Source organism: Canis lupus, chromosome 17 (assembly GCF_003254725.2).
Source record: "Canis lupus dingo isolate Sandy chromosome 17, ASM325472v2, whole genome shotgun sequence".
Lineage (NCBI taxonomy): Eukaryota > Metazoa > Chordata > Mammalia > Carnivora > Canidae > Canis > Canis lupus.
In genome coordinates this window covers 54,457,771-54,484,442 of record NC_064259.1, presented here as the reverse complement: position 1 = coordinate 54,484,442, position 26,672 = coordinate 54,457,771, and the positions used below count along the sequence as shown (strand labels likewise).

The following is a 26,672-nucleotide window of genomic DNA, read 5'->3' as shown; positions in this document are numbered from 1 at the left end:
CTTAGAGGCTGCTGTCCAGGCTTCTCCCTCCCTCTGCCTTCTGATGGGCTCTTGCCTTTCTGGTGTGGCCTCCCAGACTGTGGCAGGGCATGCCCCCTCCTCTTGGGATTTGGGACAATGCACTATCATTTCAATGGCAGTCATCTCTTGTTCCGCTGTCCCTGTTATTACCGAATAATGACAAAACCCGTGTTTTAAAAAACAGGGCACCACACACACTGGTCTATGGGCCAGAGGAAATGAGTAGCTTCTTTCTGGAAGACCTAGTTACATGGAGAGCAGTTAAGAGAGCTTTTGCTGTAGCCACCTTGGGATGACTTGAGGCACTGAACCTGGGGCATGGCACATTGTAATAATCCCAGTGCTAGCTATTCCCATAATTAGCCCCCTGGGGCAGGGGGTGCAGAGCAGTGAATGGTCCCCGATCTCATGCTTTCAGGCTTCCAGAGCATTTGTCAGGGGACCTTCCCCAGCCTAGAAGGGCAAAACAAAAATGCTTCCTGGGCCCTGAAACAGAGGTACAAGCCAGGCAGGTAGGAGAGGTTTCCAGGCAAGCGAACAGTATGTGCCACAGCCTGCAGAAACAAGTGAGTGGCAAGGTCCCTGCACTAACCAGCACAATGCCTGGGCACCCAGTAGGTGTATAAGCAAATTTCTGACTTGTTTTTCACATAAACTGAGGAGGGACAGTTTCAGTAGTCAGCAGAGGCCTGCTCAAACCCAGCTCTGACTGTCACATTCTGAAGTGAGCAGAATCCTTCCAGTTCACCCAGAAGCTCGCGGCGATGGGTGTGCCCACAGGAGAGCATTCACTGTGCATTTCTAAACTGCATGCACCTTCTCTGTGTCCAGAATCGCCAACCTCCAGGCAAGGTGAATAAACAGGACACAGACCTGGCCCCTGAAGACCTCACAGTGACAGATGCTCCCTGCCCGGGGCACAAGCCGGGGTTCACAGGGGGCAGAGTGGCAGTGCCGGGGGACAGGGTGCTGCTGGTAGGGGGTGGAGAAGGGAGACCAGCAGGGAATTGGGGCTCTCACTGTTCCCTCCTGTCCATCTGGGCTTCTCCGGAAGCCAGCAGCTGGGAGAGGAACACTGCTTTTCTATCACAGGAGTTGGTACTCTCTGGACCTGTTTGGCTTCAGACAGGGTCATGAGTCAGAAGAGCCGCTGTGTTCCAGTCACGATAGGGTCATAGAACCTCATGTTTGTTTCCTCATCCACAGAGAGGAACAACACCTAGCTTCCCCCTTTCACGACGAGGGACCCATAAGGTCATGAGAATATTCACCAAAGAACTAGGAAGCCCTACTAGGCAACAGGACCCTGGCCTCCGCTTTCCACTCGGCGGGGACCCGGTACTGATCCTGCTAAATCCACTTCTTTTGTCTTTAGTGAAAATATCCAGCACTATCACAGTATTCAGAGAGACCGGAAGGTGCTAGAGATGCACCTGGAATTCAGCTGCAGTCCCTCATGCAGAGGAAATGAAAGGGTACAGAGACCAAGATCAAGTTGCTCACACAACTTCAATTTAAATTAAACTTCCTTTAATGAAATAAAAAACAAATGGTGCATTGCATAATATTTGTGGTCACAGTATAAAACAATACAATTAGTTCATATAACATCAGAGATGGACAAAAATACACAAGACCCTTTCTCTGCCTATGTGAAATCGGCAGATCCTTATGTGCCACGCTAAGAAAGACAAAGTCAAACTTTTTTCTCCTAGTGATCTGCGCACAACTATTTATCACTGAGAATTTGGTCAAACAACAGAGGAGAACTTACCCAAAATCCTAGTCCCCTTCTTCCTCTGTTGTCATCGGTGAAGCTAAAAAAAAAAGTTCTCTGAAAGTAGCAAGTTGTGTAGTATTGCTTAATATTCCTGCCAAAAAAGGCTCAGTCTTTGGCTCACAGATGTCAGTGACAAAATCATGGCTGCAGGCAGTCTGCAAAGCAAGAAGCAAGAGCCACCGGGGAAAACAGACAAGGGTCTGGGCAGGAGGGGGCATCCTTTGCCAGGATCTTAGGGGAAAACCACATGGGTAGGGAGGGAAACACACAAATAAATACATTTCTAAATTAAGATGTAAATCCAGTTGGTGAGTCAGAGTTCCACCGTCCCATGAAAAATCTGAAAAGTTGTTAAAAAGTCAGAGTTTGCATTTTTTTTCTTTTTTTAAAAAGTGAAAAGTGTATGCATGTAAACATTACAAAGTAAACAATTTAAAGTAATTTCGAGGCTTCTGTCTGAACATTGCTCAGGCTCTTTCTGGGGATATTTTTATAATTAGGAAAAAAAAAAAACCCAAACTTTTTATAAAGTTTCTTTTTCACTAAGAAGTGCAATTTCATCTGTGTGAACTGTGGCTAGCTGCTTCTTCCATTCATACCAGTGCTTCTGGCGGGAACCCCTCCCGGAAGAGCACTTTGTGGGGAGCCCTATTTGGTACAGCAAAAGAGTGCATCTCACACTTTTAAAAGGACACACATCCCAGGCCAGTTTTGGTCTCTGGGAGGATTGTGGTCCCTGGTAGAAGACCCTGGGATTTCTTCCTCCTCCATACAAGGCCCAAGGCGACTTGGAATTTGGCCCAATGATCAGAGGCTGGGGTCGGGGTCAGTGCCTGAACCTCCCTAGTCTTGAGCTACAGTGGCAGTTTGCAAGGAGAAGGTACAGCATGTGAGCACACGTTACTCTTCTTACTGCCAAGTGTCCGGTGTGATCCATCCATGGTTTTATGTCATACCCAGGGCCACCTGGTCACACCCACAGCTAAGTACCCTCTCCTCTTACCAAGAAGGGCCTGCACACACTACGACAATCCTGAATTTTCATTAAAAAGCGATTAACTGTGTGGGTTCAAAGGGCACTGGTGTCACTAACATAGCACCTATATATATGTTCTCAGTTTCCTTCCTGTAAATATAATCACCTGTGACCCACCTCCTCTGAAACAGCATGGATAAGAAAGGACTGGTAGGAAAGACCCAAATCTAGTGTTCTCCAGGCCTCCTCGTCTTCCTCTGGTCACCCGCGCTCTGGTGGGGCAGACATGGGGCCTGAAGCGCATCTGTGCTGCTACTGTTAGTGCAGTGTCTACCACAAGTGGTCCCCCTAGGTGGGTGGGACACAAAGGGGAAGCTGGGTGGCAATCTGCCCCTCCCCGGGGCACAGAGATTGAGTGTGTGTGTGGGGGGAGACTCGGTGACAAGCGGGCAGCACAAGCAAGGGAGGTGGAGGGGACGATGGCGAGCCAGGGGTGGGGGAGTGTGGCTCGTCCGGCCCATTATGACAAAGAGCCGCACATGAATGGCCATCATTTTGTATGACTTTATTGCTCAAAACAAATGAATCTTTTTTCCCTTCGGAAGACAGAGCAGTGTTAGATCCGTCAGAGCCGGGATAAAAGCGCAGAGGATTGCAATGCAGGGCATGAGTCACCAGTGAGCCTCAGAAAACCCCACTGGGATGCTTCCGAAAGGCCAGTGCTATGCAGGGGCACATGCCTTGGGGAGCAGAGGATCTCTTTTGGTCCGCGTCCTACTCCGGGTATGAGCAATTGGGCAGAATGGATTGCTCTCAGATCTACTTTGTAGGCTGTTCACACGGCAGGTAAATTGCTGGTTTCCTTCGTGTTCCTAACAGGAAAGCAAACATACCACAAAGCATACCCTTTCTCACTAACCCCCTGCAGGGGATCTTACAAAGACCTGAAGGGCTGAAAAGGTCACGGAAAATGCATGGTCTTCATCCAGGCAATTTCTGATTCTGTGAAGTCAGGCAGTCTCGCAAGCAGCAGCAAGCCTTCAGGAGACGGAGCCCGCGCAGCCCGTGAAGGACGTGGGGCGTCTGCAGGTGCCGCCGCCAGTCCCCGGTGGCCAAAGCCTCTGCCACTCACCGAGGGCAAGGGATGGGGACGAGGTGGCTTTGTCCTCCAGATGCCATCCCCGGGAGCCACAGCCTCTCTGCAGCTCGCGTGAACTACGGACATTTAGCTCCTAGGACCCCCTTGTGTCTGCTTTCCCTGGGGCCCCATGACCTCAGCACCACTGGAGGGAGGGCCCACTCCTTCCCTTGTCCCCAGTCTCCTCCTCCCTGAGGCCCTCTTTACTGCCCTGGACAGAGAAGGCGGTGTATTTTTCTTCATATTCATGTTCATTCTTAAGGCTAAGGTGGCAAGATAAGGTGCTTGGTGGAGAGCCAAATTCTAGATTCCAGGGCCATGTCAGCACACTCACATAAAAGCAAATATAAAAGAAATGGAAAGGGGGCAAAGTAGCAAAAAAAGAAAAAAAAAAAAAAAGCCTTTGGGCTCAGTAAGAAGTTAGATACTGCAAGTTTAGATTTCAAATGTGGTCTAAACCCCTGAAAATACGGGGATGGGTAGGGTGGTCAAAGCCACCAGTTTAGCCTTCAGCACAGGTCTATGCAGGCCAGGGGGTTGCAGCCGGCGGCACTCCCGACAGGCAGCTCTGCTCTCCCCACCTCCCCAAGACCAAGAACTCTGAGAGCCATCATCCTCCCTCCCCGCAACCCCTCAAAACCAAACATACTAACGCACACAGGTCAGAGATCTATAAACCGGTAGGAGAAAAAAATTAGACAAAGGGTAACCATTAAAAAGCCGCAGCTGGGAAGACACACACGTGATTGTTCTACCAGAAAGTGCCGTGGGAAGAAGAGCCATGTGCTGGTAAACGTGTCCGCGCTCAGGACTGGACATGCAGAGGAGAGAGAGCGCCAGGTCCCACCTGAGATTAGAGAGGACTGGGTTTTAGTGTCACACACTTCGCATGAAAAGCTTGCTGTCCTCTTCCTGCCCATACCGCTCCTGCGCCGCCTCGGTGGCCGCTCCCCCCGCTGTGGTCCTAGTCCATCTCCATGGACATGAGCCGGCGGCGCTCGCGCCTCGTCTCCTGCACCTCCTTCTTGCAGCACCAGTGGGAGCTGCAGTACCCGATGAGGCAGGACAGGAGCCCGATGACAGTGGACAGGCCCACGCCGATCAGCAGCGGGTACTTGAAGGCGTTCAGCACTGGGAGGGAGCGACAGAGGGATGCCAGGTTAGGCCTCGGGAAGCCCACCGCCTAGCCTCACCTCCACATCCCATCTTGTCTCCCCCAGGGGGCAGCTCGGGCTCAGGCTGTATCTAGCACCTAGTGCGGTGCTAGAGACAGGAGCCCTCTGAGCCGTCCACAAAGTGAGCAGATGACACCGGACCCCGATCCGTGGGGGAGAAAACAAAAAAAAAAAGGAAAAAGGATTTCATTTGATGTCTGCGAGTGTTGGCTTGCTTTTTAGGGTTTTGGCAGGAAATGGATCTTTAAAAGTCAGTATAAGGGCACCGTGCGTTCGACAGCAGATGCATCCTTAAAAAAAAAAAAAAACTGTTCATAAATCAATTCTGTGCATCAAATAACTGAAGTGTGTTGAGGGGAGCTATTTTAAGTAACACTGTAGTAAATTATCTAGCAAAGTGAATAATCGCTCCCTTGTATGGGAAATCTGGGTTTTCATATGGAGCTACTTCAAGCAAGGAACTTCTAAGATGCAAATAGGGTATAAATGACGAAGTGTCAGGAATGCACAAACACTACACAGATTGCACACATTCAAATCCCAAATCCCTTCTCCCAGAAGCACCAGTTCTCCTTGGGCGGTGGCTGGCATGCTGGCTGGTGCCTGACATTTAATGTGGCTCACCTTTCAAAACAGCCCTATGAGAGACTGTTACCCCACTGCATGAGAGAGGAAACAAAGGATCACAAGGCTAAGTCATCTGTGGACAAGCTGGGTTCCCATTCCAGTCTCCTCCAAACTGACATCTCAACAGGGAAACACACTCAAAGGCTCTCCTGATCCTCAGAGGTACTGGGGCTTTTATTCTCTCCATGGAATCTCCCCATTCTCATTTATTCTGAAGCTTTTTGCAGAGAAGACATATTTCTCATTAGTCAAGGAACAACTGCCCCCACTCTGGGATGCTTGGGGAACAGGCGGGTGGGGAGGGGACCCTCTGAGCACCTAGTTAGAATGACTCTGGTGGTCAGCGTGAGCTAACAAAGCAGAGAGCCCCATTCCTATCCCCAGGTTCCTGAAAGATCCCCCTCCATGCTAATGACACCAGGTGTAGCCTCCCTTCTCAAGAAGCAAAACCAAGAGCGGGGCGGGAGTGGCAGGAGCCCACTCACTGCTCTCTGGGGGGACCAGAGCCCATTCTCTTGATGACGTTCTCTGCCTCTGCCTAGCAGTCCATGCTGACCCCATACCAAGGAACATGGGTTTGCACAGGATTTGCAGAAAGCATCAAAAATCTTTCCAGGGAGTCTTGAGAATCATTCCCTGGTGGTGGCTCCAGCACTGGACATCATACCTGGGGAGGCCTGTTTGCGCTCCTTCTGGGTACAGGCCCAGGCCAGGTCTAGAGCGAGCAGGCTGTGCTGTGGCACATTCCTCAAATGGTAGCAACCTGAATCCATCAGTAGCAGCATGGCACAGACACTCAAACAGCATGTCATTCTTACCATCCATCTTCACAGTCACGAAGATGGGCTTGGAGTAGATCTCTGCCTCCTTCTGCCAGGAGCCTGTCGGGGACTTTACCCACGGAGTCACAGAGCAGTAGTAGTTGCCAAAGTCCTGGTCCTCAGAGCCATGCACCTGCAGCAAGAATTCTAACACGCTCACACGCTCCAGGCTGAGCTCACTCTTCCAGTCTCTCTCGGCTGTGGTCACGATGCCCTTTCGATCCAGGGATGATAGGAGGACAGGAGCCTTGTCCAGACCGAAGGAGTGCACGGCAAACCAGGACACGTCAAAGGCCATGTCATCTGTGGATTGATTGCAGACCAGGCCGAAAGCCTGGGTCAGTGCAACGGGCAGAAATCCCACCTATGGCTAACACGCATGCACCTCTCCAGGGGCCAGCAGCTGCCCCCCATGCCTTAATCTCTCAGATTCCTCCCAACCCCACAATGAAGGTACTACCACGTGCCCTGCCTACCCTGTTCGAGGTCACAGGGCCAGGAGCAGCGCACACAGCTTCACCCAGGGAGTGCAGCTCCACAGTCCACCCTCTCAACTGTGCCGCCGCCACCACCCAGCCCATGGAATGCCCAAAACCATCCCCCGCAGGGGACACGGGACACAGAGCTGGCAGGCGGCAACACTTCAGGCTCTGCCTCCCAAAGCAGGGCCCTCTGATGTTTCAAGCAGAAGAGCCCAAGACCAGGAGGACGCTAACATAGTCTAGGACAAAGGGTACCTCAAGGGGAACCATACAAAATCGAGTTATAAGGAGGTTAGGTTTCAATGTTCGCTGTGGTTTTTCCCCTACAGATGTGCTGAAGTCCAAAACAACAGGAAAGACATGTCCAGCTGAGAAAGTGGAAAACAGGTGAACAGTCCCAGAGAGGACGCTGCTGAATCTCAAGGCACTCTGCAAAATTAAGGTTCTCAGGGCCTTGAATAAATTAATGTGGGCACAGGAAAAAAAGATGACTCTGGCACAAGTGGTAACTCTCACAGAACGTAAAGATAAGAGTATAGGTCATAAGCCCCTGGCTTCTTCTGGCAAGTCCCTAGTGACACCAGCTGTGGCAGGCCTGGGGCACACCCAGCAGGCCAGGAAGGACTATATGGCCACAAATACTTTTTATTTTCCATGCACTTGACAAGGCTTTCTTTATAAACATTAAATAGCACCATTTTCATTAAATAAAAAGTAACATCTACTCATTTAATGAAAATATACTAATAACCTTTGTCTGAAGGCAAATCATACCTGCTTATGTACTAAAAAGGAACATGAACAAAATGAAAAGCAAGACTTTCTATAAAATTATACAATGATGTTTCCTTCCCAACTCACTTGGAAATGTCAAGGGCCCATGCAAACCTCGATCCCACCTACAGGATGACAGCTCGCCACTCTAAGGCTCAAAGTACCTTCTTTCCCTGCCTGTGGGCCCACTGTGACCCTTGAGCAGAAAATCTGATGGTTGCCAGTGTTACGGGTCACCTCTGACCAAGAAGCGTGGCTTCCCGGGGGCAGAGGGAGTGCTGTCAACGCCCTCCCACCCTCAGGGTGCGGGAGCAGAGTGGGTCCCTAGACCCCGATTGTATGCTCATCGAAAACTCCAGCTCAGTGCTGTTGTGACCTGCAGGCGCTGGGTTGTTACTGGAGGCAAAAAGTTACTTGGGAGTAGAATCTAGCCCCAGTCTGGCCGTGCCTCATGGAGCTGTGGACAGCCTGTAGGGCCAGGCTACAGCACTAGACTCCCAGCACCGGTACTTGCTAGCCATGTGGCCTGGAGGAGTGACTTAATGCTCAGTGCCTCAGTTTCCTCAGCTGTAAAATGAATACTGCAATTTCATGCAATGAAATTTAGAATAGCACCTGCCTGGCACATAGTAGGTGCTCATGACCTGCCCACAATGAACGTCCTGACTCCACACTACGACATACACAGTCTAGGAATGGATGCTGCTAACAGGGAGGGCCTCACTGCCTGTAGCGGAGCCTCTTCGGGCCCGCCCTGGCCAGCTGCTGATGGTGTGGGCTGCTAACATTCTCACCCCTGTACCCTCTTCCGGAGGATAGGCTTCAGCTGATGGAAGCCGCCTCCTGAAGGTTCAAAAACACCCTTGCTCCCATATCATTCAGCCTATGGGTGGTGACTCACCAATGGCAGGGATCTAGAAGGCCAGTCCCTTTACTCTGTGGTACCACCCACGCCCCAGAGCTTCCCGGCAGTGGTGGTGGATAGTTAGACTTGTTCTGAATTCACATCGTTGCCTGGCTTCTTTCCCTGCTCTGTCTTGACTCCCTTGCTCCCTGGAAGCACACCCTTAATTAGTCACTTGCACGCTGGTCTCAGGCTTTGCATCTCAAGAACCTGACCTAAGACACTGACCTGCCCTGTCCCTCCCGTCCTGGCACAGAAGTGCCTGCCTGGGTGCTTGGCCCACTCAGACGGTATGTCCTTTCCAAAAGAAAATTCCTTCACAGCCCATCAGATGAGTGAGGAAATACTAAATTACAGTGTGTGCTTAATTACTCAGAATCTTCCACCCACACAGTCCAACAGTGCAAAGTTCTGGAAAACTGTGATCTGCATGATAACAGCCACCTATAGCTTCTGTAATTACACTGGAGGAAAAAGACTTTTACATGAAGGGCACACATGCTGACCCATTAATTTGCTGAGAAAGAACATTTCTTTCTTCTTTTTTTTTTTTTTTTCCTGAGAAAGAACATTTAAATAAGTTGTGTATACAGCTTACATGAGCTTCAACTGTAAACATGGTAACGTTCTGGACGGGAATCCCTGCCTGTTTCCTCTCCACTTTCACTTTCGTTTTCCCTTCTGAATCCCTCTCTGTGTCCCTGATCCTCTGCACCTCGGCTTACTCAGAACTGAGGCTCCCCACCCTGTGCCCTTGAGAACACAGCCAACCAACTGGATGGATTCTTTTCCTTTTCTTCCATCTTCTGCCAATACTTCTTTTTCCTACCTCTGCAGCTCAACCAGGTCCAGGTTCCCTGTGAGAGCCAATTTGGTATCCGTGAGCTAGTCCAGGGGTCAGTGGCCTACAGCCCACAGGCCAAATCCAGCCCACCACCTGTTTTTGTAAGCAAAGCTTCCCTGGAACAGGGTGGAGCCCATTTGCTCACATGCTGTGTACGGCTGCTTTTACACTACTGCGACAGAGCTGAGTAGTTGCTGCAGAGACCATCTGGCCCACAAGGCCAAAAATACTTCCTCCCAGGGCCCTTTCCAGAAAACAACTGCTGACCCTGAACTAGTTACCACCTGCACCCTCGACCAGAGGTCCTGGAGGAGCTGGATCTCAGCTGGTAGCCAGCTCAGCCTCCGCTCAACACAAGCTCTGCCCAGGCCCCTGCTCATGCTGTCCACTCCGGTTCCACTGCAGGCCCTCCACGCTTTGCTTATGACCTGCCCTTACTACAGAAGGCGAACCTGCTTCCAGATTCCACCCCGGAACTGCAGGTCCAGTGGTCTCCACAGAACTCTGAGTCTTGTACAATTTGGCCTTTTCAAGGGGCCAATAACAGAGAGGCCATGGCTCTGCTTGTGATGGGGCGGGTGATACAAAGCTGCCCAAGGACAGAGCGGCCCCCCAGGCAGTGAAGAAGGTTCTCCAGTCTCATTAGAAGAACGTGGTGGTGGGTACAGTCACACTCGGCAACAGACACCTTATGTGCTTTCAGTTGTTTTAAACCCCGAGGGTCTAAGAGTGAGGCAGGGACACTATCTGGTCACTGAAGCAAAAGCGTAAAACTGATGGCCCACGGCTCTACGGCATCCAGTTGGCAACACATATTTTTTTTGCAAAGAAATTGGTATATAGGGATCCCTGGGTGGCGCAGGGGTTTGGCGCCTGCCTTTGGCCCAGGGCGCGATCCTGGAGACCCGGGATCGAATCCCACATCGGGCTTCCGGTGCATGGAGCCTGCTTCTCCCTCTGCCTGTGTCTCTGCCTCTCTCTCTTTCTCTCTCTGTGACTATCATAAATAAATAAACATTTAAAAAAATTAAAAAAAAAAAAAAGAAATTGGTATATAAAGATTTCCCAGGAACTTAAACTATGACAGCACCGCCTGGTCACTTGCTACCTGTTTACTCCACTCTGTGCCTAATCACAGAGGTAACACTACCTGATACTGTATATAAGAGGACTGCTTTCTTGTCTGTCTCCTTAACCCGGCCACAAGCTCCATGACGACAGACGTGGACTGTTTTCATCCTTTCCCTATTCCCAGTACCTGCTAACAGAAGCAGCTCAATAAATCATCTGCGTGAATAAATGCATCAAAGACAAAGTAAAGGAGTGGGACTCTGCCAGCAGGTTTTAAACCAGCTTGAGCTTGAATCGGCCCTGGAAGTGGCCCACCGACCACCTTGGCAATTCCGAGCCCAAGGTCTGGATGTGTTTCCAAATCATCCAACAGATGGATGCATCCATTAACAGTATTTCTTAAGCTCCCCCTGAGTACCCAGTACAGAGTGAGGCAGTTTGGGGATTCACGCAGCCCAAGCCCTGACCTCCACGTCTGTGTCATGGTGACATGAGATGCATTTATAGAAAGCAACAAGGGGGGGATCCCTGGGTGGCTCAGTGGTTTAATGCCTGCCTTCAGCTCAGGGCATGATCCTGGAGTCCTGGGATCAAGTCCTGCATCGGGCTCCCTGCATGGAGCCTGCTTCTCCCTCTGCCTGTGTCTCTGCCTCTCTCTCTCTGTGTGTCTCGAATGAATGAATGAATGAATGAATGAATCAATCAATCAATCAATCTTAAAAAAAAAATAGGGCAGCCCGGGTGGCTCAGTGGTTTAGCACTGCCTTCAGCTCAGAGCATGATCCTAGAGACCCAGGATCGAGTCCCGCATCAGGCTCCCTGCATGGAGACTGCTTCTCCCTTTGCCCCTCTTTCTCTCTCTCTCTCTCTCTCTCTGTGTCTCTCTCAGAAATAAATAAAATATTTAAAAAACAATAAAATTAAATTAAAAAAGAAAAAAGAAAGCAGCACGGGGTAGGGGAAGGAGAGAAGATGAAATACCTGGATCCAGTGCTCCTTCAACAGTGATGATACAAAACAATCTGATCAGATCTCCCCGGATGACTGACGGTGTGTCCGAATGCACGGAGGCGTTAAATATAGGCCCTGGAAGAGAGTGAGAGCACCGCATTATTCCCACTCAGGCTGTTGTTTATATTCCATTCCTGGCACTCAAATGGGCATCCGCGTGTGGCCCATCTTCCCTGGAACTGGGCTGGGTGGTGCTCTCAGGTTGCTATTCTCCTCCTCAGACACGTGCATCAGGCCATCCAAATAAGCATCCTCTTTAATTACAACCACAACAGAACTCTTGCTACAGGACTACTTTTGCAGGACACCGGTGGCTCGGTGGTTGAGCATCTGCCTGTGGCTCAGGTCATGATCATGGGGTCCTGGGATCGAGTCCCACATTGGGCTCCCTGCATGGAGCCTGCTTCTCCCTCTGCCTGTGTCTCTGCTTTTCTCTCTGGGTCTCTCATGAATAAATAAATAAAATCTTAAAAAAAATTACTTTTGCTTCTGGCTTTTCCTTTCCCTCTTCTCTGATGTCCCCTTTGAAGGCCACCCCCACCTACTATCCTGATGCAGCCCAGGTGGCTTCTGGTTCTACGTGGTTCACTTTCTGACAGAGGTGGTGGGAGATCAGAGGGAACAGGACTGAAATAGTCCCACTCTGGGCCCGATGGAGTGAGTGGCCTCGCTGTGCTGGGGACAGGGGCTCTGCCATTAGGAGGCTGCAACGCTGTCAGCTGACAGACATGCCTACAATGACGACACTCCATAGGGGACAATGGGAGCACCAGAGGCATGGCTCCAGTCTGTCAGGGGAAACCGAGGCAGCACACGGGTATTGCTTCAAAACACTACCCAGACAGGATTGGTTTCACACACCTTCCTGAGAACACCCCCTTAATATTCAGTTTGCTTTGAAAGATTCTTTCCTTCTTCCAGAGGCCAAAAGATGTGTCTACCCAAACTGTGCAAGGCAAAGATGTGCCAAGGTTCTGAGTTGTAAGCATAAAAATGGCTACAAAATATGAAGTATAAAGACTAAACACATGGAGATAATTTAGTGCTAGCATTTAATAATATTTACCACAGAGTCAGTTGGATGCATTTGACTGTAGGTACAATTATTATGCTATTTGATTACGAGGCATAAATAAGTGAGTTTTGAATAAAAAAAAAAAAGTATGCTTTACATGGAAGGAATCTGGCTCCTATCCCCTTCTTAGAGAGAGGGGCAATGTACTGCATTTTTTTTTTTAAAACCCTTTACTCTTCAGTTTTAGGTGACAGTGTTACACAGCTTTAAGCCCATCTGATCCTAAGAGCCTGATATTTACCTTATTCTAATAAGAACAGGCAAACCTAAAGAAGGTTCCAGAACACCAGTGCCGTGGGATTTCCCTGGCTTTCCTGGGAAGCAAAAAGAGACAGCCCTGGACACTGATTCTGAAACTCATCAGAAGCTAAGAACACAAGTGTTACTACTTTTAAATCAGATCACCAAAAAGGAAAAAGTGCTTTAACATCCAAAAGAAATGACTGAGAAGTGTGTAAAGGTCACACAAACCAATGAGGCAAAGAGCTAAAAAAAGCTGTATTTTCACTTCACCATGAGTGGAAGACAAACTCCTCGGACTGCTTTCCTCATGCCAAGTCCTGGAATAGTTGGTGTTCTGCTGGGAAAAAGGTAACAGGCAGGTGCAGGACCCAGCAACCCAGGGAGGCGGGGCAGCCCTGAGCAGGTGGCGGTGAGAGTTCAGATTAACCAGAGAGCAGCAGAAGGGCATCGACTCCGGGAGTAGGGGAGAATGTAACAGAATGGTGGTCACAGGGCATAGGGAAAGGGATGAGAGCAGAGAGGACGAGGAAACCTGACCTACTTGTGAGCAGCCTGCCCTTTGATCAACTCCTCTCCCAGCCATGGTTCCCACAGGTCCTGACCACCTTGGATTTGCTCTGTTTATTGCAGCGAGGTGGGACAGGATCAAGCCAGTGGCTCCGCCTTGGCTCGGTGTTCATGCCTGGGGGGCACTTCCATACCTGGCCACTTGGGAGTACAGGTTAGTAGCAACCAAGGTGAGCAATGAGGACGTTTTTTTCTCTGACTAGAAATTTCATGGTAAGAAACCACAAAATGATAAAACGTAAAGACCCTCAAAATGGATTTAGGTTTCTAAATTGGAAACAGCAAAGACAGACTTACCAATTTGGACAAATCTCACTTTCTTTTCTTTACATTTCCAAAGAAAACCCAAAATGCCTTCTAGGTCACAAGTTACGGTTCTCATTTCCCCTATTGGCTGTGGATGTGGGAACAACAGAATATTTGTGCTAAGGCTCACCATGCAGACATGGATCGGGGAAAAGGCCTTCATTGTAAAATATTCACAGCAGTGGATTTCCAACAACTCACTGTTAATGTGGGTCATTATCCCAGGCTGGGAAATATTTTTATTATGGTCAATTTCTGTGGTAATGCTGTTTTTGTGAGGGATTTTGTCTGGTTAACTTCACAGATGACAGACTCCGGCACGGAGAATTTAAGTGAACAACCAGAGTCACTAGATGTCCCCCGACTCCTAGTCTGCAGAGAGTACATGGGTCACACTGAGCTTTTAAATACAAACATTGACAGAATCATGTGCTAACCCCACCCCCTAAAAAGTGCTGTACACAGTATTTTTGTGAAAGCCAAAATTGCCGACCATCTGCATGTCCATCAATAGGGTAATGGCTAACTAAATTCTAGGAGGTATCGTTAAAGTTGTTATTTACCTAGAATTTGTTTTAACATGAAAACTGCTTATTTTAGAAGGTTAAGGGGGGAAAGCAGATCACAAAACTGTATACCCAGCCTGATCTCAGAGTCATGAAGAAAACACACATTGGGAAGTTTTCCAGGGAGACAAACACCACAAATGAACAGTGTCTGGTTGGTTATGGGTAACTCTTTTCCTTCTACTTTATTGTATTTCCAAGTTTTCTCTATTCAGGAGAAAAACTTTGTTGTTATCCTTTTGTAATGGTAAACGCCTTGAACACGGTAACATTTATTCTGTATTCTCCCTGACACTTTGGGTCAGTGAAATTCACGACTCAGCAGCATCCCTTGGAAACACAGTCCTCACAACCAAGAAGCAAGCACCCCATAGCCAGCGGATAGAAAGGTGGACACCAGGAAGGACCTCTTTCTTATGTGTATCTTATGGTGTGCTGTTGATTTTTCGGAAGTGAAGACTCTTCAGTATCAAGTCAGTATTTACTGGGAGCCATTTGGGGCAAGGGACCTGTGCTACGTGGATCTGATGGCAACTTCTCCTAATTAAATTGTCAACTGGCCATGACAACTCCGTGGACTAAATAAAATAAAAATCTTAGCCAGTCTATTCAGCCTGGAAGCTACAGTCATTTTTGTTTTAAAGATTTTATTTATTTATTCATGAGAGAGACAGAGAGAGAGGTAGAGACACAGACAGAGGGAGAAGCAGGCTCCATGCAGGGAGCCTGATGTGGGACTCAATCCCTGGACTAGGATCATACCCTGAGCCGCAGGCAGGAAGCCACAGTCATTTTATCTGTTATGCAGAGATTTAAAGAATTGAAAAATAGATGCAATACCTATTCCTCACTCAGAAATACAAAAGATTTTATGTCTCCCCGGTTTCCCATAACAATTCTAGAGAAACATCAAATAACAAATGTAAAACAAGATGGAATAAACTCCTACAGAGAGTAAAACAGATACACAAATAAAAGACAAAAACCACATAATCATCTTAATCTCACTAGACACAGAAAAAGCATTTGACAACATTCAGCATCTCTTCATGGTAAAAACACTCAACAAACGGTAATAAATGGGAAACTTCCCCAACTTAATAAAGGGCATCTATGAAAAACTCAGTTATGATGACTTTTAATGGTAAAGGACTGAAAACTTTCCCCGTAAGATCAGGAACAAGACAAGGATGTCCACTTGTACGCTACTATTCAACAACATTATTCTAGAGGTGCCAGCCGGGGCCATTAGGCAAGAAAAAGAATTGGAAGGTATTCAGTTTGGAAAGGAAAAAGTAGAATTGTCTTTATTCACAGATGCCGTTTTATTGTATTTAAAACATCCTAAGGAGGGGCACCTGGATGGCTCGGTGGTTGAGTGTGTCTGCCTTTGGCTCAGGTCCTGGGGTCGAGTCCCGAAATGGGCTCTCCACTGGGAGGCTGCTTCTCCCTCTGCCTGTGTCTCTGCCTCTCTCTGTGCATCTCTCATGAATAAATAAATAAAATCTTAAAAAATAAATAAAACATCCTAAGGAATCAACCAAAAAGCAATTAAAACTAATAAGTCTAGCAAGGTTGCAGAATCCAATAACAATACATAAAAAATCAGCTCTGTTTCTCTATACTTGCAAGGAATAAATGGAAAAGGAAATTGAGAGCAATTCTATTTACAATAGCATCAAAAAATAAAATACTTAGGATATATTTAATGAAAGAAGTTCAAGATTTGTACATTGACAACTACAAACACTATGGACAGAAATTAAAGACCCAAATAAAAAGAAAGATGCTCCATGTTGATGGACTGGAAGGCAATAATGTTAAATGGCAATACTCTCCAAACTGATCTACAGATTCAACACAATTCCTACCAAAGTCCCAGATGTCATTTTTGCAGAAATCAATGGGTAATCCTAAAATTCATACAGAAATGCAAGAAACCCAGAATAGCTAAAACAATCTTGAAAAAGAACAAAGGGTCATAGTTCTTGATTTGAAAACTTACTACAAAGCTACAGTGATCAATGTGGTACTGGTATAGGAAAAGACAAATGGGGCAACACCATAGGACTGGGAGTCTAGAAAAATCCTTAAATTCATGTTTGAATGATTCTTGACAAGTGTGCCAAGACAAGTCAAGGGGAAAGGAAGAGGCTATTCAACAAGTGGTGTAAGAATGGCTGGGTGTTCACATGCAAAAGAATAAAACTGAATCCCACCCTCTGCTACACACAAAAATCAGGGCTTCTGGGTGGCTCAGTCAGTTAAACATCTGCCTTCAGCTCAGATCACGATCTCAGAGCCCTGAGATTGAGCCCTGTGTTGGGCTCCCTGCTCAGTGGGGAGCCTGCTTCTCCCTATTCCCCAGCTGGTGTGTGCATGCACACATGCTCTCTCTCAAACAAATAAAATCTTTTAAAAATTTTTATTTAGAACAGATCATAGCACTAAGTATAAGAGCCGAAATTGAAAAACTCCTTAGAAGGAAACAGAGGCATGTTCTTATAGCATAAAAACATTTTACTTAACCAAAAACAAAGTCAATTCAGGATAGACACAAAAATGCCCTTTTTTTAGTTAACCTTGCCGTACACGACTACCACCAATAACTATTAATGAACTGGTTGACAGATATATTCATCCATACCACCACAGCTCTGGCAACTCAACTAGTTGATGGGAAATCTTTTTCTAGTCCCAAAGCAAGGTGAGGCATAGGCTGGGATACTCATTTCCTGCGTGGAAATACTGGTCTATGAGCCAAGCCAAACACAGTACCCAGCACCTTCAGTCCTAGGGACCCCTAAGAGCGAAAGCCAGGGGCCTGATGCAACTGGGGTCTTGGCTCTGAACCGTACACATTTGGCAAGTTATGTAACCCTTCTGGAGACTCCGTGCCCTCTTTAATTATACTCCACCGTGTTCTCTAAGGGAGCTAAAATAGCTGGGTTTTGGTTTATCCATTAAAAATAAGAAATAAGCATTGTAGGTACACCCAAAAATTTGTACACAAAAATTCATAGGATCATTCCTAATAGTCCAAGAACTGGAAACACGCAAATGGCCACTAGGTGATAAATGGATAAAACAAAATGCAGTGAAGTATCATTCAGTCACAGAAAGGTACTGACACATGCTACAACATGGATGATCCTCGAAATAAGACCAAAAAAAGAGAGAAAACAGTATGCTACAGGGAAAGAAAACAGACATGAAGAGCATATGTTATATTCCATTAATGTAACATAGATGTCCAGAACAGACGAGTTTACAGAGATAGGAAAATAGATTCGTGGTTGCTAGAGGGCTGGGAATGGAAGGGTGTCAGCTAAGGGATACAGGATTTCTTTGGGGTACAATGAAAATACCCTACAGTTGACTGTGGTGACAGTTGCACAACTCTGAATATACTGAAAGCCATCGAAGGATACCCTTTAAATGAGTAAGGTATATGGCATGTGAATCACATCTCAAAGAGGAAAAGTGCTTAAGAAAAAACAGCCATTGGATCAAAATCCTAGGGTCGCTCTCTGGTTCAGTCTGTGGTTCAATAGGGTCCCTCGCTCACCTGCAGTTTGGAAGTCAATCTCAATAGGATTGGAGAGGCTGGTGGCTGCTTCTCGCCACAGGCTGCCCCTGACAGGAGACCAGGCTGTCACCATGCAGCGGTATAGCCCTGCATCCGAGACCTGAGTCTGGTACATTCGGTAGCGAAATTCATCTTCCTGCACTTTCTCCAACACGACGCCGTCCACCCGGGATGCGTCTGTCCAATTCTCCAGCTTCACCACAGAATCCTGGTCCAGGGAAATGATGTACTTGGTTTCGTTGGGGCTGGTGAGGTCCCCCACAGGCTTCTCAGCAGTGATGAGAACAGAGTAGCGAGGCGACTTAATATTCTTGGAAGACACTTTGCAAGTCATCTCAAATGTATTCCCTGCAGCAAAGAAAGGCTTTGGCTGCCTTGCCTTCACCACGAGCACAGAATCTAGAATGAAGTACCAGAAAGAGGTGATTGCCAACAGGACAAGTGAAAACAGATATGTGTCTGAAATGACAAGGAAATTGGACTTTATGTGCAAATTGCTGTGCGATAGCACTTGAGGAAATCAGAAGGAAAATCATGAGTGTCTGTAAGCAGGCTACAAACCACCAGGCTGGATAAAGCAGAACAGTCTGATGTGATTTAATGGGAGACTACTGGTGCCCTCAAGGATGTGAGGCAGAGCTCACTCTTCGTTGTGAAGAGGAAGAGACATAGCGGAACACAACACCCAGGTCAAGGCCGTAGGCCACGCCAGGTGCCTCCTCTCCCCTGAGGTTCTGCTGTGTGCAGGGAAAGTCTCCTGGGAAGAGCAGAGCAAAGGAGATATGGGCTCTTTCTGTTTGAATCATATGATGGTCACAGTACAGAACAGATTATTACTCGGGCAACTGGAACACATGCTCCTCAATCTAGTGATTTCCACAGAGATACTGTTTTACCATTTTGAGCAAGTGTCCATGGCTACACTCACTTTAGGTTTAAGCACATTACTCCCTGCTTCTCTGTGAAAAGAGAAATCCCGAAGCATACATACTTTAGAAGTCATCTCTATTATAACTGCTCAATGTCAGGCACTTGGAAGGTACTTAAATATTTGTTGAATGGAAGAATAAATGAAACACATTCTTTTTATCCTTTAATAAGACTATTAATTCTATAATCTGTCTGATTATACAATGAAAGTTTTATGTTGGGGTTTGTGGGAAGAGCTGTTCCACCTATTAAGCAGAACACGCGTGTTATAGCATCTTTGGTATCACTGATTCCTAAGGCTCTAGTGAGCCACCCGCACACTCTCCTGTGGGGTTGGTAACCCATTCACTCCTTCAGCGAGTACTCAAGGAGAGCCTCCCATACCGCAGTCACTGGGAATATGCTGCAGTAGACAAAGGATACAGAAATCCCTCCCCTTATGTGCTAGTGAAGGACGATGAACAAAATAAATAAGTAAAATACATGGTATGATACTGAAAGGTGTTTGACAGAGGATAAACCAGGGAAAGAGGAGAAAAAGTGTGTGTTGGGGGGTGGTGCTGGGGAGTGGCAGACAAGACAACACAATGTGAGACAGAGTGGCCAGGGATGGCATCCCTGATGAGGCACCAAGGAGCTGAGAAGGTGAGGGAATGAGCCTTGTACCCACGTGGGGAACAGCATTCCAGGCAGAGGGAAGAGGCAGCAGATGGCCAAAAGGCAGAGGCAGGTCTGGTGTGTTGGAGGAACCACGGGAAAGGCAGAGGGGATGAAGTGGAGTGACCACTGGGAAGGGTTATAGGTGAGGTCAGAAGGTAATGGGGGCCAGTTACCATAGGGCATTCAAGGGTACCAACAGGACTCTGGGCTTTGCTTTCAGTGAGACAGTAAACCTTTGAAGGTTAGGGCAGAGGAGTTTCACGATCTGACTGACATTTTAATAAGACTGCTCCAGCTGCCGAGTGCAAGGGCAGAAGCAAGGAGTGCGGTCAGGCGAGCAGTGATATAATCTAGGCAGGAGACAGTTGGTGGCTGGCTAACGGGGGAGCATGGCAGTGGCAAGACTCTATCTTGAAGAATGAGGAATTAAGGATGAAGGTTTTGGACTGAACTCACAATGAAGGTGCTGGAGAAGGCAAAAAGGGGACCAGAAGCACCATTCAGGACAGAAGTTTGAGATGCTCATTAGACAAGTGAAGGTGTCAACAAAGCAAAAGAGTGTTCAATCGGGCATTCTGGAAAGAGATCTGGGGTAGAAATGTAAATGTGGGAATTACTGGTGTGTTAAGTGTATTTCAACCCATGAAGTTAGAAGACATCACCAAGGGGGTGGGGAGAAGACATCACTAAGGGAGGGGAAGTCAACTAAAGAAGTCTGAGGACTATATCCTGAGACAGTCTCATGTCTGAGGGTCAGGGAAATGAAGAAGATCCAGCAAAGGAGACAGAGAAAGGAGTTGCTGTGAGGTGGGAGGAAGGCCCAGAGAGGGTGGCATCCTACAGCCAAGGGAAATCCAAGGTATTTCTGGGAGTGGGGGAGTGACCACCTGCATTACATCCTGCTATGTCCTGTAAGGCAACGAACAACTGGATTTTGCAGGACGTCAATCACTACCAATCTTAACACAAGGTCTAGGGGACAAGTCTGATAGGAAGCAGGTGCCAGAGAGAACAGGAAGAGAGAGAGCGGAAACACGGAATACAGACATTTCAAACACTTTGGCTATAAAAGGAAAGGAAGAGTAAAGGGAGAGGGTAGAGGGGCTTGGCAAAGGGAAAGACAGAGGGAGAAGCCAGATAAAAATTACTTTATAAAATATAAAAACGGGAACAGGAGGTCTAGCCATGTTTATATGTCAACAGAAAAGGTGCAGAAAAGAAAGGAATATTGACGACATAAGAGGGAGAGGGGCTGGCCTTTGCTAGGACACAGGCTGCGGGCTGAGCATGTGGAAGTTCTCTTCTGATTATTTCTGTTGCTTTAGGGAAGGAGAGAGTGGGACCAAGAGCTGAGAGTAAGGCTGGGAGAGGAGGTATGCAGAGAGAAGGTGGTATGTATGCCATTATCGTTTTGGAGAGGAGAGAAGTAAACAGATTATGGAAATGTAGAATGATTGCCAGGCAGTGTTGAGAGCCCCGTTGACATAAATGATCACCGATTTAAAGTGAAGCCAGTCAACACATTTAAATGTTTTCATCCAGCTACAAATGGAGGTAGGCAAGTAGCAGAGCGTTGGCTCTGAACTGGCTTGTGGTTTGGCCGGAGCGCAGAGCCCAACAAGAGCAGGACAAGGAGACTCAGGGTGCAAGGGAGCGTTATAGCTGGCTAGGACTGTGAGTGGGGTGACTGCCCATCTTACCCTCCCTTCTGCCCCTGGACATATCCAAGGATGGGAGAGGGTGCTGTTAGAAATGACACAGGGCAACAGGTGCAGACTGGACCACCCTGGACAACTGGTCCTACCAAGAGAGAGAAACGGAGGTGTTAGCAAGGCGGCAGGGCTCATGGTCTGCCAGCCTTGGGGGGTTGAATGAGTGATGCTGGAGGAGTGGAGGAAGTGATCTAGAAAGACAGAAGGTATGTTTGGAGAAGAGGATGCCTGGATGTGAGAGCACGGAGGGTTTTCAGTTGTCACAACCAAGATGATCTAGTGCAGGGTGTGAGCACAGGAGGAAATGACAGAACCAGACGGAGGACACAAGAACTCCAGAGGAGGGCTGAGGACTGAGAAAGAAAGGCTTATCTTCACCAGGGTTCCCAACCCTGGCTGTGCAGGAGAACCAGCTTAAAAATTCCATTGCCCAGGGGCGCCTGTGTGGCTCAGTCGGTTTCCACTCAGGTCTTGGCTGGAGTCTGCTGGAGATTCTCTCCCTCTCCCCATTCGTGTGTGTGCATGCGTGCTCTCTCTTAAATAAATAAAATCTTAAAAAGAAAAAATTCCAATGCCCAGATTGCATATATACCCTCACACCAACCACGATTGGACCTCTGCTGGGGCTCAAGCATCACTGTTTGCTTTAAAGCTCCTCAGGTGATCATGCTGCCTGGTCCAAGTGCGGGCCAGCATTGTACGTGGAGAGAAGCTACAAGTCAGTAGGAGTACTTGAGGGCGTGGCTATGAAACCAAAAGTTAACTGCTTCCCCGAGGGCACGAGAGGACCCAGGAGTGCAATGAGAGGAGGGGGCATGAGCTGACCGACAGGCCCCACTGTGTGAGGAGCGTGGAAAGCAAACACCTCCACTCAGGAGACCCCAGGGCAAACAGTGGGCTCAGTGGGGAGTGAGGTTGGTCACATTCAATGTGGGAAAGAGAAAGGAACATTCCAAGCAGAGCGTCAGGCAACAGGAAATTGTGCTGAGTCTGAGGGGGCCCTGTTTGGCATTGGGGGAGAGCGGGGGGTAATCAGCCAACTGAGGTGTTTCGAGGGACATGTGGTACTGCACATCTGGGTACAAGGGGGACCTCAGAGGCCTGGGCTTCCTGCAGCGATGGACCTGATGAGTCTGATACTCCAGGGCAGATAGTGCTCTGAGCATTGAGAGGAGACGTAGCAAAGAAATTGTTTCCCTCAGGTTCTTGTCACCCCTCCCCAAAACAACCTCTCTGAAGGGATGACCGGCACCTCAGGGGCAGGTGCAACAGTCTGTGGCTGCCCCCGTTTGTGGCACCACATCCAGCAGGAACTCAAAGACATGAACACACCCCAACGGCCTAAGACCACCCAGCAGAGCAATAGTGTCAAGGGCTGCCCCCCCACACACTGCGGGCACCTAGGAGACGACTGTCTACCACCCACTAAGCCCCAGCTCTCTCACTGCGATGGACCCCCCCCCCCCCCCCCAGCATCAGTATCTTAAAGAGGTTCATGCTGTTGGTAAGAGCAGCAGGCATTTGAGCTTGCAGTGTCTCGGATTCCTCGCAGGGAGACCCAGCATCTAAAAATGTGCAGTGGGACGATGTGGGCCAAAACAGAACACCAAAATGTCAATGAAGAACAAAGCACCTACCTTCAGATGCCCAAAATATGTTGACAGGTTTGGAGAAGACATCCTTGCTCTTCACCCAGCTGTCATTGCGCTGTTTGGTCCACGCAGACACAACACAGTAATAATTGCCTCTGTCTTCCTCCGTAGTCCTTTGGATCCGGAAACTGAACGTGTCCGTGTGCTCCTTAGAAAAAATAAAGTCTCCGTCCTGGGCTCGCTGCTTGCTCCTGTCTCCATACTTCAGAGTCCAGTCCCCGTTCATGACCGCAAGCAGCTCACTGGCCACCGCATCATCACTGCGCCGGTTCACCCTGTAGTACCAGGATACTGTGAAACGGACACTGGCCTCAGAGCTCTTCATGTCCACTATCCGGCACTCCAGCTCCGTGAGGTCGTCTGAAAACTCGGGGACCTTTGAAGCATTCAGGTACACCTGGTAGTCTGGTTCTGAATGAGAGACAGGGGCCAGGATTTAGAAAAAAAAAAAAAAAAATCAGATAGCAACATACTAAGAATTAGCAAGAAGAACGAGACAAGCACTACTCTTGTCCTGACAATCAGAGCCTGCCAACTACATGGATGGAAATGAAAGTCTTTGCCCTGGATTGGAAGGATCCAGAAAGAGTCTGTTACTGCAAAACTTGTTACAACAATGCTGCCACCACTATGGTCCCCAGGAAAGCTTTCAAGGCCAGAAGCCAAAGGCCTGCAGTCCCAGTCTTGACCTTTCCATGGTGGAGTGGGGGCACGGGGGTTGTCATCATGTCATCAGTTTCCCCAGGGAGTTTAGTCTTTAAGAAGGATCTGAGAAGCTCGGCGCCCACACTCTGCCAAGGTTTTGCATGGAATGCCAAGAGGTGCCTATGGACCTCGATAGTGCCTGCGGGAGCAGCACAGGAAAACCCCACACCAGAGAATATTCTAGCACTTGAGGCCAATCCCCACAGTGGCCTGGGTTCCTGCCATCCTTGGCCGCACTCTAAATGCAAGGCCCTCGGGTCATCGCTCCCCCTAACAATTCTCATTCTCGCTTTCCTGATCCTCTGACCTTTTCTGCTCAATCTGTGTCCAATGGTCAATAAACACCTGTCTTCACGCTCCCCAGATGACATTCATTTGGGAGCCACACGTTAACTGTCCCAGCCAATTCAGCCCGCTCCCTTAGGACCGCTCCACTCCCCTGCCAGATACAAACTGTGACAGGTGAGGGAGGATAGCCAGCCCCCTCCTGGCATCCCCTACCACCCGTCGCAGCCCTCCCAGTCTCCATTTGTGTGGACACCCCTCCTCCCTCTGATGTTCACTGCACCCACTTCATCCGCTTTTGCAGCTCTGCATTTCTGTCCTCACTGACCCCAAGGCCATCATCCTCCATACCTGCCAAGAACTGGTATTGGAACCTCTTCCTCGCCTTCGTCCCTCTGTCCCCAACTCTCCTCAGGTCATTCCCAATGCTTATTCCCAATTACCTGAGGATCTCCAGCCCCCACAACGTGTCACACCACTGTGGTCACCTGCTGGCAGTGGCCTTCTCCTGTTGACCGCCCTGCCAACTTCCACTCATTCTTCAATGTAACCTCCTCTGTGGTCCCCTCCTGGGTCCCCAGAATGTGGTACCCTTTCTCCATACTTCCAGAAGCTGTGGAGGGACACCTGTTCAGTAGCAGCCCCTCCTGTTATCACGCCCTGTTGAAGATCTCCTCCCCAAGCTCCAAAGACCCAGCCTTGTATGCAGGAGGCACTCAGTTACTGTATGCCGCCTGGCTTGTAGAAAAGGCCACATTTTTCTCCTGTGGTGACTGGTCTGCGAGGAGGAAACCAATTCCCCCTAAACAGAACTTTCCATCTGCCACCACTGTCTTTATTCCCATTACCTCAATCAAACAGTTTAGTTTTATTTAATGTTGCTCTTATTTACGACTCATTCAGATTATAAACTGCTGAGGTTGAGGGACCTGTTCTTTTGTGATTTATGCTTCTAATAAAACGGGTAGCATTGTGACTTTTCCAAGAATGATTCAGTGGCCAGGAAATGGAAAGAACTCAAAATCCTCATTCCTTCAAATGTCAGCTTCACAAGCATTTAACTGCAAGTGAGTGTGGACCCCATGGCATACAGGGTTAAACCGACGGGACCCGGCCGGCAAACAGGAACACGCCGTGTCTGTACAGAGACACCACAGCCGCCAGAATGTCACCCTGTCTCTTGCTCCACATAGGCGAGTGTGCTAGGGTTGTAGAGCTTGGGGGTGTCCTGCCTCCTGGGCAGAGGGCTAGCACTCCACATTGCCTCTGCCGTAACCCCGACTGTGGAGGAAATACCATCAAAATGCCCTTACACCGTCTGGTGAGTAAGACAAGGTGTTCCCAAATGACCTTGCATCCCAGGCTTCAGACCCTTTCCGCCTGTTGGACTTTGCCAGAGCAGCCCAGGTGCAGACAGGACAACCAGGTTCCTCTCACGTGGCAAGGACAGCCACGGACTGGCTGTGCACCTGGCATGATCGCATCCCTCTGTTGGGCTGCCCAGGAAGGCTGCACCATTGAGAGTGCTCAGGACACGGCAGCAGTGGCCACTGCCCCTCACAGAGCCCACCTCCCTGGGGGGGCATAACACGAAGACCCTTCACCTATTTCCCTGTTCCCCCAAACAACAAACCAAGGCAGTGAAGAGCAATGGTGAAGAGCCAGGGATCTGGAGGCAGACTGTTGGGATCCTGGCTCTGCCACCTACTCGTTGTACACTTGCGTACATTTCTTAACCTGTCTGGTGCCTCCCTTGTAAAAACAGAGACAGCAATAGTAACTAGCTCACAATGTGGCTGTGAGGATTAAGAGTTAACATATACAGGGGCACCTGGCTGGCTCAGTCAGCAGAGTATGTGCCTCTTAATCTCAGGTTGTTAAGTTCAAGCTCCAGGTTGGGTGTAGAAATTATTTAAAAATAAGATATATTTTATATACTTATATATATATAAATATGTATTTAAAATATATATGAAATGCTTAAACTGGTGCCTAACATGTGCGTATGTATATGTACACATACGTATTAATACACATATACACACACACACATATGTAGGTATTTGTGAACTACTCTTCACCATTTAGAGATTTAAAGAGGTCGGTAACATGCCCGTACAGCTCAAAAGTGGCAGACAGGAATCCGGTGCCCTATCTCTGCTACCTTTGAAGTACATCCTCACCTCTCAGATGAACCAAGCTCTCTGACTTCTTTATTTTTTTTAAGATTTGTATTTATTTGAGTGAAAGAGAGCAAGCGAGCGAGTGTATGCATGCACAAGCGGGGGGGAGGGGCAGAGGGAGAAGCAGGCTCTTTGCTGAGCCGGAAGCCTGACACGGGGCTTGACTGCAAGACCCTGGGATCATGACCTGAGCCCAAGGCAGACGCTTAACCAATTGGGCCAGCCAGGTGCCCCCAAGCTCCCTGTCCTCTAAACTCTGTATTTTCTCACTACCACTGACTGGCTAATGACCTGTAGCAACATGGAATGCCACAACTGGCAACAACACTGCCACGGTACCACCACCAGGAATCTGACCCAGGAAGACAACTCCCCACGGGTCATCACCTCAGCCTGGATGACTAGCACAATCCAAATGGCCAAAGGCAATCTGTTGGATTTCTCTTCTGTCTCCTTATCAGTTACCAGCTCCTAAAAGTAAATCCTTCAGTCCTTCATGGTTTACCTCCTTCCTCTGAGCATATTCCTTCAAAGTGGTACTTTGAAAATAAAGGCTGTCAAAGTTAGAATGAAAG

At 48.3% G+C, this 26,672-nt stretch overlaps 1 protein-coding gene across 1 annotated transcript in view; it reads right to left on the bottom strand.

Annotated features, from left to right (window-relative positions):
• Positions 1 to 1,534: 1,534 nt before the first annotated feature.
• PTGFRN (prostaglandin F2 receptor inhibitor) overlaps positions 1,535 to 26,672 on the bottom strand; it is an 83,414-nt gene continuing 58,276 nt past the window's right edge. Inside the window, exons 5-9 of the mRNA XM_025453400.3 lie at positions 22,910 to 23,335; positions 17,950 to 18,369; positions 11,595 to 11,699; positions 6,536 to 6,841; positions 1,535 to 5,046 (exon numbers count right to left, since the gene is read on the bottom strand). Coding sequence (XP_025309185.1) covers positions 4,880 to 5,046; positions 6,536 to 6,841; positions 11,595 to 11,699; positions 17,950 to 18,369; positions 22,910 to 23,335 — 1,424 coding nt within the window. The 3' untranslated portion in view covers positions 1,535 to 4,879. The remainder of the gene's footprint in view (positions 5,047 to 6,535; positions 6,842 to 11,594; positions 11,700 to 17,949; positions 18,370 to 22,909; positions 23,336 to 26,672) is intronic.